This window comes from Mobula hypostoma, chromosome 2 (assembly GCF_963921235.1).
Source record: "Mobula hypostoma chromosome 2, sMobHyp1.1, whole genome shotgun sequence".
Lineage (NCBI taxonomy): Eukaryota > Metazoa > Chordata > Chondrichthyes > Myliobatiformes > Myliobatidae > Mobula > Mobula hypostoma.
Window position 1 is genome coordinate 60,354,282 of NC_086098.1, and position 18,453 is coordinate 60,372,734.

The window sequence follows — 18,453 nt, forward strand, 5'->3', positions numbered from 1 at the left end:
TTTTTGATGTGTTGCCCTCTTGAATTCAATCTTGTAAATGAGTCCTCCAAGAAACAGAACCTATCTCTGCACTTGTACTGCTGCTGTTGGTGGAGCTCTCTTCTGTGGATTGAAAATGGATACCTGTAGTTGATGATCAGAAACAAGCGTAAACTCTCTCCCATGCAAGTACTGGTTAAAACGTTTTACACGCGAAACCAGACTCAAGGCCTCTCTGTCAACTTGTGCGTAATTTTATTCTGCAGCGGTATGGGAATGTGATGCAAAGGCTGTGGGGTGTTTACTTCCATCACATGTGACATGACTGCACCTATACCATAAGGCAAGGTATCACAGGCAAGCTTCACTGGATGGAATGGATCATAATGTGTGAGTACAGTGTAAAGTGTCACCATTTCCTTTACTTTTTTGAAAACCACCTCACATTGCCATTTCTTCCCAATCTGCAGTAATGAGTTCAATAGATGGAGCTCTGTAGCCAGGTTTGGCAGGAACCGGTTATAGCACACAAATCCTAAAAAGGACCGCAACTGTGACACATCCTTTGGCCTTGGGGCATCCACCACTGCTTGAATTTTCTCAGCACACTTGCGTCCTTATGCATCAGTAGTTTGACCACAGTAAGTGATCTTGGTTTGAAGATTTCACACTTGTCAAGTTGTATGCTGAGGCCATTATCTACTAATATTTTTAACGTTGCTTTGAGGTTTTGGAGATGTTCCTTGCCATCTTAACTGATAACAATGATGTCATCCAGGTAATACTGAGTGCCTGGACTGCCTTGCAGCACATGGACTATGGCATTGTGCCAGAGTGCAGATGCTACTCCAAAAATAAGCCTATTATAGCGATAAAACCTTTTGTGAGTGTTTATGGTGAGTGTTTTGGATTCTTCCATCTCCATCTGTCGGTAGGCCTCAGCTAAGTCTACTTTGCTGAAGTGTTTTTCTCCCAAAAGATTTGCAAAGGTGTCCCTTATCCTGGGCAGAGGTTATTGATCTACTTTCAGTACTGGGTTTGATGGTGATCTTCAAATTACCATAGACTCTGACAGACCAATTCTTCTTGACTACTGGGACTACTGGAGTTGTCCATGGGCTGCATTCAGCCTTGGAAAGAATTTCTTCAGCCTCCATGCAATCTACCTCACTGGCTATTTTATCACAGATGGTATAAGGAACCAATCGGGCTTTGCAAAGCTTGGTGTGGCATTTTCACTTAGCACTATTTTACCCTTGATACGTTTCAATTTTCCAATGTGGTCTCATCCAGTACCTTTCTTAATTCGCTTTCAGTTGATGCTATTACAGGCACGCAAATGGTAGATGGATCTTCAATCAAATTGTAGTTGTCTCAACCAATCATGGCCCCACAGTGTTGGTTCTCCTGTCCTGGTTTTACCACGTACAAGCTCATTGTGGCTTGTTGGTTGTTGCATTTCACTGTCAAGAATGTCATTCCCATAGGAGTTATCTTTTCTCCAGTAGAAGTTTTTAGTTGGATACTTACATGCTTCAATTTAGTATCTTTGAAATGCTGTTCAAGCTAATCTTGTTCAGTGACAGAAACAGCTGAGTCAGTGTCCATTTGCCATTCACTTCTGGTGTAGGCCATATTGCTTGTTCCAGTTAGTTTTCAATTTGTAATTCTCAAGGCTACGCAGTCCTGTGTCACTCTCATAATTGTTAGATTTTTCATCAACAGCATGCAGATTAGTGCTCTTTTTGAAACTGCAGCTTTTTAGCATTTTCTGTTCCCTGTGTAGTCCATTTATTTTTGTCTGTCCAACAAGCTCTTTGTATGTGACCTACTTTGTTGCACTTTCTGCAAGTTTCACTGTTAAATCTGCAGTTGTCTGGCAGAGGTGAGCCCCTGCTACAACAGTAACATAACTTGCTCAGCCAGATAGGTTTCTGCTTAGACATAGCAATTTTGTTCACGCTCACTTTCATTCCTAACTTCAACTCAATTGTGTCTCTGACTACTGTTATCATTGATACGGGAGCTATTTCAACTGCTCATTTAAATGTGAGTTGTGCTTCAGTTGGAAGCCATTTTTGAATGCTTTCTTGTAAAATTCCACGAACTAAATAATCTTTCAGTGTATCATTAAGCCCATTATTGAACTGACAATGTTCTGACAATCTCTTCAGTTCAGTCATGTATGCTGAAATGGACTCTCCTTATTGTTTCGGCTTATGAAACCTGATGCGTACTGCAATGAACAATGGTTTTGGTTCTACGTCTTCCTGTATTACTTTCACAGTATCAGCAAAGTTCATTTTGGATGGTTTGGTTGGAGTGGTTAATCTTCAAAACAAACTGTATGCCTTTAAACCTGATGCATTCAGCAAAATTGGTACTCATTTCTCATTAGCTATTTCATTTGCTTCAAAATACTGTTCAATCCATTCGGTATATTAGATCCAGTTATCTGTTGTGTATCAAACATATAATCTTTCAGATATATCCAGCCATTTCTGCTTTTTCTTATGATTGTCAAATGATACTCACTTTATGAATAGATGCTTTTTTTTAAGCTTGACTGGTTCTGCACATGCTGCACTGCTTTTTTTAAAAAACTTGACCATTCCTTGCTGTGCTGCTTTCTAATTTGAATGTCTCGCTGCTTTTCTAAAGGTCGGTGGTCACCTTGGGTTCTTTTTTAAAAAAAAAACCTTGTCACCACTTACATTTTGTAACTATAAAATAATTGAAAGGAAAACAAGAGAGCTGAGAGATGTGTGTTTTAGTTTGTGTTTACTCTGAGGCGTACACATATCATGTGGTAGTATCATGATCCATGTAATTTACATGTTTTTATATGTAATCTAATTATTTAAACAAACAGTGCTTAATCAACTGATATATTTACGCAAACACCACTGAAGTATTAAATACGCAACAGTGCAACACGGTAGCGTAGCGGTTAGCATGATGATATTACAGCTCTGGGCATTGGAGTTTCAGAGTACAAAACCAATGTCATCTGCAAGGAGACTGTACATCCTTCCCATGGAATGCATTAGTTTTCTTCGGGTGCTCTGTTTTCTTCCCATAGTCCAAAGGCATACTGGTTAGTAGGTTAATTGGCCATTGTAAATTGTCCGTGATTCAGCTAGGGTTAAATTGGAGGTTGCTGGGTGGCATGGCTCAAAGGGCTTGTAGGGCCTAATGCTGTACCTCAAACATCGCAAGCAGGCAGATGGCGGTTGGTGTCAGATACAGAAATATGAGGGTTAGTGTTTTAGAAGGAAGGATGGGGAAAGGCAATTGGTCTCAATGGCACAGTTCTAAAGAGTGCGCAGAAACACTGGGCTGTGTTTGAACATGAAGTTCTTGAAGGTGAGTGATTTAATTAGCAGGGCAAGTTAACCTCTGGACATCATGAAAAGAACTAGGAGTTTGTAACACTGAAAAAAAATGCTGATCCTTTCAGAAGGACAAGTTAAGTGACAATTAGAATATTGTATCTAATTTTGGTCGCTGCAGTTGGAGATGAAGGGCCAAGAGAATATACAGAAGATATTTATCAGAATTTTTCCAGCGGTGTGGGATTTTAGCTGAAGCTTGGTTGCTTTTGAAACAATGGAAACTAGGAGGTTTGATAAAGATGCACAAGGTTATGTAAGATATTCCTCACCTTGACAAAGAACAACTGTTCCCATTACGTTATGATAAAAAGATTAAAGAAGGTATATAATATTTTGGGCAAGTGTACATGTAGAATATAAGGGAGAATTTATTTAAAGCAATGAAAGGAAAATGTATTGACTGTGCCATCCGCAATGGTTGTGGAACTGGAGGCTATCAATAACTACTAAAGGAAATGGAAGAGGTAGAAATAAACTGTAATCCACAGCTAAAATATTACATGTTGTTATATTTATCACCATAGAAGAGATGCAAAATTCCTTGAGAGACTGCAAACAAGATTTATCAGAATAATTCCAAGACTGAAAAGCAAATCGGCTAATAGATTGCTTTATAGAGAGTAGAAGTATTCAAGATAGATCAAGTGTCTTTCTGCTCTTTAATGACTATGATATCAACGATGATTAGGATTTATACTTGGCTAGTAATAATACTGGAAAGTATTAAATACTATGCTAAAGACTTTGAATAATAACAGTGCGAGGTAACTAAGATTACATCTCTCCTAGGTCTTAATTAATAATTGTTCGCATTTCATTGCATTGTAAGTAAATAACAATGTGAAAGGTCAATATGGATATTGTATTTTAACATTTATGTGAAAACCCACTGATCTATATTGAAAGCAGTTTATAAGTGATAGCAAGGGCCTAAACTTTCCAGAAACCTTGTAAGAGTTAATGGGGAAAAAAAAGGCAATGGATGTCGGTTGTTTTTTTTTGTGAAGGAGCAGGAGGGGCAGCTGGAGTTTCTATCCAGTTTTAAGACCATAAGATACAGGAGTAGAATTAGCCCACTTGGCCCATCAAGTCTGCTCTGCCATTATGTGATGACTGATCCTTTTTCCCACTCAGCCCCAATCTCCTGCCTTCTCCCCTTATCCCTTCATGCCAGGACTAAGCAAGAATCTATCAGCCTCTGCCTTAAGTATACCCAGTGACTTGGCCTTCACAGTTGCCTGTGACAACGAATTCCATAGATTTGCCACTCTGACTAAAGAAATTTTTCCTTTTTCTGTTCGAAAAGGACTCCACTCTATTCTGAGGCTTTGTCGTCTGGTCTTAGACTCCCCTCCCATAGGAAAGATCCTCTCCACATCCACTCTATCGAGGACTTTCAACATTCGAATAGGTTTCAATGAAGTTGCCCTTCATTCTTCTGAATTCTGATGAGTTGTGGCCCAGAGCCATCAAATTCTTCTTATATGACAAGTCTTTCAATCTCAGAATCATTTTCATGCACCTGCTTTGAACCCTCTCCCAATGTCAGTCCATCGTTCCTCAGTTAGACAATAGACAATAGGTGCAGGAGTAGGCCATTCGGCCCTTCGAGCCGGCACTGCCATTCACTGTGATCATGGCTAATCATCCACAATCAGTACCCTGTTCCTGCCTTCTCCCCATATCCCTTGAATCCGCTATCTTTAAGAGCTCTATCTAACTCTTTCTTGAATGAATCCAGAGAATTGGCCTCCACAGCCTTCTGAGGCAGAGTGTTCCACAGATCCACAACCCTTTGTGTGAAAAAGTTTTTCCTCAACTCCGTTCTAAATGGTCTACCCCTTATTCTTAAACTGTGGCCTCTGGTTCTGGACTCCCCCAACATCGGGAATATGTTTCCTGCCTCTAGCATGTCCAATCCCTCAATAATCTCATATGTTTCAATTAGATCCCCTCTCATCCTTCTAAATTCCAGTGTATACAAGCCCAGTCGCTCCAATTTTTCAACATATGACATTCCCGCCATCCCTGGAATTAACCCAGTGAACCTATGCTGCACTCCCTCCATAGCAAGGATGTCCTTCCTCAAAGTTGGAGACCAAAACTGCACACAATACTCCAGGTAGGGTCTCACCAGGGCCTTGTACAACTGCAGAAGGACCTCTTTGCTCCTATACTCAACTCTTCTTGTTATGAAGGCCAACATGCCATGAGCTTTCTTCATTGCCTGCTGTACCTGTATACTTACTTTCAGTGACTAATGAACAAGGACACCCAAATCTCGTTGTACTTTCCCTTTTCCTAACTTGACACCATTCAGATAGTAATCTGCCTTCCTGTTCTTGCCACCAAAGTGGATAACCTCACAGTTATCCACATTAAACTGCATCTGCCATGCATCTGCCCACTCATCCAACCTGTCCAAGTCACCCTGCATTCTCATAACATCCTCCTCACACTGCACACTGTCACCGAGCTTTGTGTCATCTGCAAATTTGCTAATGTTACTTTCAATCCTTTCATTGAAATCATTAATGTATATTGTTAATAGCTGCGGTCCCAGCACCGAGCCTTGCGGTACCCCACTCGTCACTGCCTGCCATTCTGAAAAGGACCTGTTAATCCCTACTCTTTGCTTCCTGTCTGCCAACCATTTTTCTATCCATGTCAGTACCGTACCCCCAATGCCATGTGCTCTAATTTTGCCCACGAACCTCCTATGTGGGACCTTATCAAAGGCTTTCTGAAAGTCCAGGTACACTATATCCACTGGCTTTCCCATGTCCATTTTCATAGTTACATCCTCAAAAAATTCGAAAAAGATTAGTCAAGCATGATTTCCCTTCGTAAATCCATGCTGACTCGGACCTATCCTGCTACTACTATCCAAATATGCCGCTATTTCATCTTTTATAATTGACTCCAGCATCTTCCCCACCACTGATGTCAGACTAACTGGTCTATAATTGCCTGTTTTCTCTCTCCCTCCTTTCTTAAAAAGTGGAATGATATTATCTACCCTCCAATCCGCAGGAACTGATCCTGAATCTATAGAACATTGGAAAATGATTACCAATGCGTCCATGATTTTTAGAACCACCTCCTTAAGTACCCTAGGATGCAGACCATCAGGCCCTGGGGATTAACACAGCTCACAATACTCCAAGTGAGGCCTCAACAATATATCCTTGGTTTTATATTCTAATCCTCTCCAAATGAATGCTACTATCATTATTTTCCTTCCTCACCACCGGGTCAACCTGCAAATTAATCTTAGGAATCCCTGCAACAAGGAGTTCTTGTGCCTAATACTATAGTGGCATGAATATCAATTTCTCGAACTTCCAATAATGGCACCCCGCCCTTCACCATTTCCCATCCCCCTTTCCAGCTCTCACCTTATCTCACCCGTTGCCTCCCTCTGGTGCTCCTCCCCATTTTTTCTTTCTTCCATGGCCTTCTGTCCTCTCCAATCAGACTCCACCTTCTCCAGCCCTGTGTCTCTTTCACCAATCAACTTCCCACCTCTTTACTTCACCCCTCCCCCTCCCAGTTTCACCTATCACCTGGTGTTTCTCCATCCTCTCCCCCCACATTTTTTTTTCTCCAGTCCTGCTGAAGGGTTTCGCCCTGAAATGTTACCCATTAGGCTGATGTTAGGCTGTCTTTAAAGAGGGGGAGCCCTCGCAAGGCTGAATGCCCCAATGGAGTATCTGGTAAGGCTCTGAAAACTTGTGCCAACTAATTGACAGGAGTAGTCAAGGACACTTTCAACCTCTCACAACACACTGGAGGAACTCAGCAGGTCGGGCAGCATCTGTGGAAACAATCCGTCAACGTGTTGCTTTGACCCCAGCATCTGCAGAGTATTTGTGTTTTCAACCTCTTACTGCTACGGGCAGAAGTTCCCACTTGCTTCAAAAAGGCAACAATTATACCAGTGCCTAAGAAGAATAATGTGAGCTGCCTTAATAACTATTGCTCAGTAGTACAGTGATGAAATGCTTTGAGAGGTTGGACATGACTAGACTGAACTCCTGCCTCAGCAAGGACCTGGACCCACTGCAATTTGCATATCGCCATAATAGGTCAATGGCAGATGTAATCTCAATGCTCTTCACACAGTCTTAGACCACCTGGACAATACAATCACCTATGTCAGGATGCTGTTCATCGACTGTAGCTCAGCATTTAACACCATCATTCCCAAAATCCTAATTGAGAAGTTACTGAACTTGGGCCTCTGTACCTCCTTCTGCAATTGGATTCTTGATTTTTTTTTTGTAATTTATTTTTTATTGAATTTCATCATCAAACAAACATTTCCATAAGATGTATTTCAGATACTGTACTTATATATCATATAATCATACTTGTCACAAATCTCCACATAATATTTATCTGAAGTAAACACTTATAGAGAGGAGAGGAAAGAAAACAATCGAAAGAAAAAGAACTGTGTGCAGAGCAGGGAGTGATTTTTTTTTTAAACAACATATTCATTGGCTTGTGAGAATAAAATCAGGCCTATGAGGTGTTATGTAGTTAAACCATTTTTTCCAGTATGAATAAAATTGTTCCAACTTATGATTAACAGATGCTGTTATTGTCTCCATTTTGTAAATGTCCATTGTAATGTCCATCCATACATTTAAAGTTGGGCTCTCCTGAGATAACCATTTCCTGGTAAGGGTCTTTTTACTAGCCACCAGCAGCACATTCATTAAATATTTATCTCTTTTCAACTATTCTTGAGGTATATACCCAAAATATATGGTCTTACTCTCTAAGGGTATTTCACATTTAAAGATGTCTTTTAGGGCATTATGTATCCCACTCCAATAGTCTTTGATAAGGGCATTCCCGGAAAATATGATAATGGTTTGCATTTTGATTTCCACAATTCCTCCAGCAAGCAGGGGAGTTACTATTATAATGGGATTTCTGAGAGGGTGTAATAAAATATCTTATCAAGTTTTTCCACCCAAACTCCCTCCATTTCTGTGAACCGGTACACTTCCATTGATACCTCCATATTATTGTCCAGTCTCCCTCAGATATTATTATCCCCCCTTCCTTCTCCCATTTTGTTTTAATGTATGAAGTTGAATGTGTTTTAAGATTTGACAAACCCTTATGAACGCTTGAAATTATGCTACTACCGTTGTCTGAATTATATGCTTTTCTAAATTGCTCTATCAGACATGAACTGCCCTTGGTTACATTTTTAACTGTCCTATTAACGTACTGTTGCACCTGTAAATACTGGTAAAAGTCTTGTTTTTCTAATAAGTGTTTCTCTTCGAGCATTTCAAAACTGAACAGTGTTCCTTTTTTTATTATATTGCAAATAGCTGTTATTCCTTTAGCTGTCCAGTCCTTAAATCTAGCATCCAGTTTATTCAGCGTAAAATCTGAGTCATATGCACATCATTTAAAAATTGCAATGTCTCTCTCTAGTTTATATTCTTTTATGATGGTTTTCCATATTTTAAGAGTCCATTTCACCCACGGGTTGTCAATATTATTTATGTAACTTTGTAGGTTGTTATCAGCCAAAATTGCCTGTATGAGGATGGAAAGTATCCTGTCCTCAATGTTTTTCCATTGAGCGCCATATGATGGGTTGCACCAGCACATCACGGCTCTCAACTGTGCTGCAAAATAATAATCTCTAAGAAAAGGTAGGCCTCATCCCCCCCCCCCGCCTTTTCCTTGGCTAATTGCAAAGTTTTGAGATGAACCCTAGGCCTTTTACCTTGCCATAAATATCTTGATAGCATCTTGTTCCATTCATTGAATTGATTTTGGTTAATCTCTATTGGTGGGGTCTGAAAAAGATAAAGTACTCTGGGCAGTATATTCATTTTAATGGATTCAATCCTTGAACTGAGACCAAGAAAAGGAATTAGGTTCCATCTCGTTATATTTTCCTTAATTCTTTATATATAGGTTAATAATTGCATTCTGATAAATTTGCCAAATCTTTTGGCATAATGATGCCCAAATATTTGACGGACTCTGTTTGCCATGCCCAAGGATATCTACTTTCAATATCTCTTGGTGGGCTATAGTTATATGAAAGGAGTTGGGTTTTATCTATGTCGATTTTGTATCCTGATAATTGGCCATATTGTTCAAAGGATTGCATCAGTTTAAGTAAAGAGTATGTTGGTTGCCCTGGATAGATCAAAATGTCATCTGCATAACAGGTCAATTTATGCTCTGTCCCTTTAATAGTAATTCCCCTGATATCTTCATTTTGTCTGATGGTTCCAGATATAATGCGAAGAGTAGCGGTGACCATGCACAACCCTGTCTCGTGCCCCTTTCTAGGGTAAAACTATTAGATAAATATCCATTGATTTTAATCCTGGCAGTAGGATTGTTGTATAGTGCCTGTATAGTTTTAATAATTGTGTCACATAGACCAAATCTATGTAAACTCTGTAGAGAAAATTCCAATTAACCGAATCAAATGCCTTTTCAGTGTCCATGCTTATCACTATTGCTTCAATTTCATTTTTTAAAATATGATCCATAATGTGAAGTGTCCTTCGTATATTGTCTTGTGTTTGACATTGTTGTATAAAACCTGTCTGACCATTATGTATCAGTGTGGGTAGAAACTCTTCTAATGGTTTGACCCTGATAGAGGTAAATATTCTACATTAAGAACAGATATTGGTCTAAATGACCCACATTCCATTTTATCCTTGCCTTTCGGTAGAGCTGAGATTATCGCCTCCTTCCAGCTGGGTGGCATTTGCGCCTTTCAGTTTCCACACCCGTATTTTCGTAGATTTAGATCCACTTTCATAGTGTCTCTGTTTCAGAAACATTAAATTTTCTCTAAACACAAAATAAAACACAAATTAAATTTTCTCTAATTTCTTGTGTAGCCAAACTATTAATTTCATTCCTAATTTTTAAAATTTCCTCTAGTGTATCCTGTGCCAAACTCAATTTGTGTTTTTTTTCTCGTCCCTTCAGCTTTTTTTGTAATTCCTGTAATGTTCTATTCCTTATTTTTTTCTTGTATGAAGATATCGCTATAATTTTCCCTCTTAAGACAGCCTTCAGAGTGTCCCATCGAATGGGAGGTGAAACCTCTCCATTTTCAATGAATTCTAAGTAAAGACCAATTTCTTTTTTAATTTGTTCCTTAAAATAGGGATCATTGAGTAGACTTGAATTTAGTTTCCAAATAGTGTTCTTTGGTTGTAGGTCAAAATCAACAGATAAATATATAGGTTCATGGTCACTTGCATCTATTATCCCAATTCCACAGGTGATTATTTTGTCTTTATCTTTTCCAAATGTTATGAAATAGTCTATTCTTGTATATACGGGCAGAATAATGAATGTAATCCCTTCTGTCGGGGAAAAGGTCCCTACATATATCAATTAGACCAACATCCTCAAAAAGAGTGTTAACTTTGTTTTTCTACTGGAAGAGTCTAACTTTGGTTGTAATTGTAAATTTAATTCTCCCCCACATATTAAGAGACCTTCTGTTTCTGTTACCACAAAGTTAGTAATTTTCTGGAAGAAACTAATATCACTTCCTGGGGGTGCATATATATTCAATGAAGTAACTGGATTTCCATCTATATTCCCCCTTACCAGAGTATATATGCCCTCCTTATCTCCCATTTCAAATACTTTTTCAAAACTTAGCCTACTTGAGATGAGAATAGCAACTCCTCTTCTATGTCCTTATTTGAGGAGAAAAACAAATCAGTGAAGCCCATTCTCTTCAATTTTCCATGCTCATTATCACTTAAGTGAGTTTCCTGTAAATATACTACATGGGCTTGTTCTTTTTTCATTTTTGATAGAATTTTACTGCGCTTGACTGGATTCAACAGCCCATTGACATTAAAAGAAATGAATTTTACTTTGTCCTTAGCCATGTGTATTTATCTGTTAGTATATCATTGAAATTTGCAGAATATAACTTAATCGATCTACTTCCTGAACAAATAAGAGCCAAGAAACGTGAATAATAAAAAAAAAGGTAACTAAGGTGTGATTCCAAGGCTGGGGTCTCTAGATGACCCTGGGTTGGGCTAGAAGAAAAGTCAAGCTGTAGGGAATAGCCCCTCCTACCTGTGAGTTGAGGGCCCCCACTGCAGTACTTATTAAAGTGATAAAAACTATGTCCATTACACAGAAAGCAGGATCTCCCAGTGGCCACACATTTTAATTCCACATCCCATTCCCATTCTGACATGTCTATCCACGGCCTCCTCTACTGTCAAGATGAAGCCACACTCAGGTTGGAGGAACGACACCTTATATTCCGTCTGGGTAGCCTCCCCCCCGCTTTCTGCAGGGATCGCTCCCTACGCGGCTCCCTTGTCCATTCGTCCCCCCCATCCCTTCCCAACGATCTCCCTCCTGGCACTTATCCTTGTAAGCGGAACAAGTGCTGCACATGCCCTTACGCTTCCTCCCTTACCACCATTCAGGGCCCCAGACAGTCCTTCCAGGTGAGGCGACATTTTACCTGTGAGTCAGCTGGGGTGATATACTGCATCCGGTGCTCCCGATGTGGCCTTCTATATATTGACGAGACCCGACGCAGACTGGGAGGTCATTTCACTGAACACCTACGCTCTGTCTGCCAGAGAAAACAGGATCTCACAGTGGCCACACATTTTAATTCCACGTCCCATTCCCATTCTGATATGTCTATCCACGGCCTCCTCTACTGTCAAGATGAAGCCACACTCAGGTTGGAGGAACGACACCTTATATTCCGTCTGGGTAGCCTCCAACCTGATGGCATGAACATCGACTTCTCTAACTTCCGCTAATGCCCCACCTCCCCCTTGTACCCCATCTGTTACTTATTTTTATACACACATTCTTTCTCTCACTCTCCTTTTTCTCCCTCTGTCCCTCTGAATATACCCCTTGCCCATCCTCTGGGTCCCCACCCCCTTGTCTTTCTTCCCGGACCTCGTGTCCCATGATCCTCTCGTATCCCTTTTGCCTATCACCTGTCCAGCTCTTGGCTCCATCCCTCCTCGTCCTGTCTTCTCCTATCATTTTGGATCTCCCCTCCCCCTCCAACTTTCAAATCCCTTACTCAGTCTTCCTTCAGTTAGTCCTGACAAAGGGTCTCGGCCTGAAACGTCGACTGCACCTCTTCCTAGAGATGCTGCCTGGCCTGCTGCGTTCACCAGCAACTTTTATGTGTGTTGCTTGAATTGCCAGCATCTGCAGAATTCCTGTTGTTTCCATTACACAGATATTATTTCCCTGTGCATTCCTCCCATGTATATATTCTCATTTAGGTGGGGAAAAAGGAATGAATAAATGAATTTTTTTAAAATTGCGTAATATGAAATCCACATTATAATACGTATTTCTTGAGATAGGTATATCACTGTCTATTTTTGCTTCTGTTTAGTTTATCAGTACTTTTAAAGTTAGTTAATCTTTATGGCTCTTCTGGAGGAGGTGAGGACTGCCCTTGGAGAACTGTCTGTCTCTTCCTAATATCCTTCTCTCGTCCTGTTCCCATCCCCTGCTTTCTAGGTTCTCTCACTATTTCCCAAGCAGCTCGGGACAGCTTCTCAGCCAGACTTTCCCTTGGTTTGACCACGCTAATGGACAGTCCTCTGTTGTTCATGTCTGTAGTTGCCTCCTGCACTGTCTGGTACAGTCGCATCCCTTCTTGGTAAAATGCCCTCAGTTTAGCAGGGTTCGGGGTTTGGAATTTAATCTTTTCTTGCTTTAATATTCGTTTCGCTTCAGAATATTCCTTCCGTTTCTGTAGGACCACCGGGGGGGTAATCATGATCGAAGTATATTAACTTCCCATTCCCAAAAACCCTCTTCTTACCCCAGGCCCTTCGTAGAATCTCTGCCTTGCTCTTGAATCGAAGGAATTTGAGTACTATCGAGCACGGTTTACTTTCTCTGTCTCCAGAGGGCCTCGGGACGAGCGAACCATGTGCCCTCTCAATTTCAATCTCCATAGTCTGGGGGATCTCCAGCGCTTTCTGCAGCAGCTTGTCTACAAAGTCTATCATCGACAATCCCTCTGCTCCTTCGGGAACATTATAAATCCTGATATTTTACTGTCGCGATCTTTCCTCCTGGTCAAGCAATTTACTTTCCTGTTGATTTAATATTTTTATCGCCTTACTTAGTGTCTGTTCCACGTTTTGCACGCGATCTTCCACCTTCTCGTAGTCTCTATGGCGTGAGGAGAAGATGGCGACGCGACACAGCGCGCACAGCCTCTCCGATGATAAATATCTGTTATCTGTCAAGTAGGATGCCATGCACAATTCTGATTTGTGGGGGCAGATGTGAGAGCACGGTGGAACATCTGGTGAAACTTCTGAAATGCCTGTTTCGCTGCCACCGCTACTGTGTGATCTGAAATCTCTGGAGGGGAAGGCCCCGAATCCTCGGCTTTGCCTGTTGCTTGACGGCCGGGGTCGAGGCGCTGAGCAGAGATGGTGCTCGGTGTCGGAGGGCTGTTCGGAGGCTCGAAGTTTTCGGACGGACTCAGAGTCAGACTGTGGTCGGGTGCTTCCAGGGTGCTGCATCGGCAAGTTTGCGGCGCTGGAAGCTCATGGCAGGGAGAGTTTCTCCCTTCTACCGTCTGTGTGAGATGTTGGGGCTATCGGGACTTTGAGACTTTTTTTTTTACCATGCCCATGGTTTGCTCTTATCAAATTACGATATTGCTTTGCACTGTTGTAACTATATGTTATAATTATGTGGTTTTTGTCAGTTTTAGTCTTGGTCTGTCTTGTGTTTCTGTGATATCATACTGGAGGAACATTGTATCATTTTTTAATGCATGCATTTCTAAATGACAATAAATGAGGACTGAGTGTCCTCATAATCTAATTAATTCAAGTCTCTGCCACCGCTATTTTCTGATTGACGTCGGCGAGCTCTGACTTTATATCATTGAATTGCTGTTGTATGTCTTTTTGGACTTCTCTTATCTCTTCCAGAATCCTTATCATATTTGCCGCTTTGCCTGCACGAGGCCCATCGTCAGCTTCGCCGCCACGCGCACGTGCAGGACAGCCGCGCACTGCACCTCTCTCTTCCATAGGCTCCGCAGTGATGCTTTTTTAATCTCCATTCTTTCTCCCCATTCTTGCCCCCCTTATCAATTCAGATATTTTCAAAAGATCTTATACTTGATGGATTAACGGGGCAAAATATGCGTTTTTCCAGAGGAGCTGTTGATTTAAGCTGCCATTCTGAACGATGATGTCACTGGAACCCTGGATTCTTGACTTCCTAACCATAAGACCACAATCTGTGCGGATTGGTTCCTTGTTGATGAACTCGGGTGCGTGCTTAGCCCACTGCTCTACTCTCTCTATACCCATGATTGTGTGGCTAGACATAGCTCAAAGACCATCTATAAATTTGTTGATGATACAATCATTGTTGGTGGAATCTCAGATGGAGACGAGGGCGTACAGCAGCGAGATATGCCAACTAGTGGAGTGGTGTCAGAGCAACAACCTTGCACTCAACATCAATAAGACAAAAGAGCTGATTGTGGACTTCAGGAAGGGTAAGATGAAAGATCACATGCCATTCCTCATAGAGGAGTGAATGAGCAGCTTCAAGTTTCTGGATGTCAGATCTCTGAGGACCTAACCTGATCCCAACATATCGATGCAGTTATAAAGAAGGCAAGACAGCGACTATACTTCATTAGGAGTTTGAAGAGATTTGGTATGTCATCAAAAACACTCAAAAACTTCCATAGATATAACGTGGAGAGCATTCTGGCAGGCTGTATCACTGTCTGGTAATGGGGGTGGGGGGTTGCTACTGAAGAGGACCAAAAGAAGCTACAGAGGATTGTAAATTTAGTCATCTCCATCTTGGGTACTAGCCTACAAAGTACCCAGGACATCTTCAAGGAGTGGTGTCTCATAAAGGCAGTGTCCATTATTAAGGATCTCCAGCGCCAAGGGCATGCCTTTTTTTCACTGCTACCATCAGGTACAAGATACAGAAGCCTGAAGGCACACACTCAGCGATTCAGGAACAGCTTCTTCCCCTCTGCCATCTGATTCCTAAATGGACATTGAGCCTGTGAACACGACCTCACTCTTTTAATATATATTATTTCTGTTTTTGCATGATTTTTAATCTATTCAATATACGTATACCATAATTGATCTACTTAATTGTGAATTATTATCATTATTTTCTTCTATATTATGTATTGCATTGAACTGCTCTGCTAAGTTAACAAATTTCATGACATATGCTGGTGATATTAAACCTGGTTCTGATTCTGTGATCTCTTCCATAGATCCTCCAGCATTTTGTGTGTGTTGCTTGATTTTCCAAAATCTGCAGATTTTCTCTTGTTTGTGCCTATTGTATTATGATCATTTGTCCCTTTAATTTAAGCACTTTAATCAATTCTGGATCATTGCACAACACCTAATCCCCTAGTGGGCTCAACCCCGAAATGCTCCAAAAAACCATCTCATAGACAGTCCAGAAATTTTCTGCCTTAGGATCCAGCATCAGCCTGATTTTCCCAAACTACCTGCATATGGAATCCCGCCCCCAGTCATAACTATCGTAACATTGCCCCTTTGGCATGCATTTTCTATCTCCCGTTGTAATTTGTAGATTACATCTTTACTACTGTTTGGGGGTCTGTATATATCTCCCATCCGGGTCTTTTTACCCTTGCAGTTCCTTAGCTCTACCTACAATGATTCAACAGCTTCTGACCCTATATCACCTCTTTGTAGTGACTTGGTATCATTTTTTTAAAATCAACTGAGCCACCTCACCCATTCTGCCTACCTGCCTGTACTTTTGATACTTCATGTATCCTTGGACTTTAAACTCGCAGCTATAATTTTCTTTCAGCCACCTTCATACGTGGCAATCTGCAACTGTAGTTCATCTACCCAAGTCCTTATACTGTGCAATCAAACATAACACATTCAGCCCTGTATTCACCCTTTTGGATTTTGTCTGTTTTTTTATATTGCTGGATTTGTTGGATTGTTGATTTTGGAAGTGTCTATACTATAAATTTTCATAAGAATTAGGCAGCATGATATAATGTCTTAAGCACTTGTGTGTTTTAAATTCATCTTAAATAGTTCGGCACGGACTAGAAGGGCCAAGATGGCCTGTTTCCGTACTGTAATTGTTGTCTGGTTGTAAAAAGGAAACATTAAGAAGTAGCTTCCTTTTGTATTTTCTAAAAACCTTTGAAAATATGTGCAATTCTTTCAAATTACTCTCATTTGCTGATATTTCTGTCATATTTTGTTATAGTCTACAAAACTACAGAAGAAGATACACCAGCTTGAAGAACAATTGAGCAATGAAATGCAAGCCAAAGATGAAATGGAGCAAAAATTTAGGTATGCTGCGGGAAGGATAAATTTCTGTAATACTTTGCACTAATAGGTTGAAAGCAACATGTGCACGAGTGTACAGAATGTGAAAAGAATTTTTGTTTTATTTTTATACAGGAAGTTCAGCAATAATTGTTGCTGCTCTGAAGGTGCAGCTAATGGACATAATCGTAGCAACAGTTGTTTCTGTGCTCGCTATAAAAGCTATGATTTTATGAACGTGCACTTATACAGTGTGCAACTGTAGTCTTGTCACTGTAACTGAATTGTTCAGATTTAAATGATTTACTGTCTCAGTGATCATTTTCAACTTGACAGGCATGATTCAAGTGCAAAAGAATACCAGAAGCAACGTATGGCTACATATTTAAGCTATTGAAGTCATAGAATTATAAACCATGGAAACAGGTTCTTTGCCCCATTGAATCCATGATGACTATGACTATCCAGCACTATTAACCTAAATAAATCCTAATTTGTTATCCTGACATTGCCCCGAGCTTCCCCTAGATTCTACTGCTCAGCTGCAGGGGAAGCAATTTGCCAAGCTAAGAAACCCATTGACTTGCATCCTTTTTCAGTGTGGAAATGAACTCCCACAGTTCACACAGACAGCATCAGAGATCAGAATTGAAGCTCGGTTGCTGCAAATGTGAGGCAGCAAATTCCACCATCTGTTAATTTATGAACGTCTGCTCCAGTGAAATTGTTTCAGACAACATATCTGATATTCAATAAAATTGATTGCTATTAATGTATAGATACCTAATGTAGAAGATGTCACCATAGCCAATAATGACCTGCGGCCAATGAATTAGTTTTGTTACATCATTACTTTTTTGCAGAAACTATAAGGGGGAGAGTGAGGGAGTAGTGGGCAGCAATTTGTGGGAATTCCCTCTCACCCCAAGCTTGTGCCTTATTAAGGACTAACTGATGTTAGGCTTATTTATCACAGGCTTATCAACAACCTTTCTAAGCACGAAGTAACTTTCTGTTTAGGCCTCAGTAAGTAGTGCAGCCAAAAGTTTATAAATACTATGACTTTTAGTCTTATTTAAATGTTGTCCTTCCTTAGCACTGGATTGTAGAGCTGCAGTGACAGGAATGGTGAGTGGGATCCCCACCCCATCAATAGAACCGAGAAGAGTCGATAGGAACATGGTAAAGCCTTGCCGTGTCCCTCTGCATATTTGCTCAGGCATGTGCAGATGGGCTGAGGCCACAAACAACAAGCCCAGTTTCAGGTCATTCAGCCCCTTATATTCACAAAATGTACCTTGGTGTGTACTTGCATTGAATTTTACAAATTGCAAAGAGAACTGACATACAAAATGTATTTCCATGATCCCTTTGTCCTGTAGAATTTTAATGATGCTATGTTAACTACAACATTGGTGCCAAGCTGTATTGGCGCTTGCCCTTCTCTTGGACCAACATCAGTGACGTGGAGAAGGGGAACCCGCTGCATGGGCAACAGCTGGTTTTTCAAATCTTCCCACCCAGACTTGCAAAGGTGCAAACCCATGATCCCCTGGGATCGATGGCTACCTACTACTACTGTGTTAAGGGCATTGATATGCACATGGGATCTTTTGGGCTTCCTCGTTCATTCAGCCCAACTGACTTTAAATATTTATTCGTAAAGAATTTTATTTTGTGAGGCCTTCCATTGGTCAGGGTTC

At 40.7% G+C, this 18,453-nt stretch overlaps 1 protein-coding gene across 4 annotated transcripts in view; it reads left to right on the plus strand.

The window, feature by feature from the left end:
• The window catches only part of rock2a (rho-associated, coiled-coil containing protein kinase 2a), a 259,822-nt gene that overhangs the window by 155,577 nt on the left and 85,792 nt on the right, over window positions 1-18,453 (plus strand). For all 4 annotated transcript variants that reach the window (XM_063037545.1, XM_063037552.1, XM_063037559.1 and 1 more), the window contains exon 11: window positions 16,686-16,774. In XM_063037545.1, coding sequence (XP_062893615.1) covers window positions 16,686-16,774 — 89 coding nt within the window. The remainder of the gene's footprint in view (window positions 1-16,685; window positions 16,775-18,453) is intronic.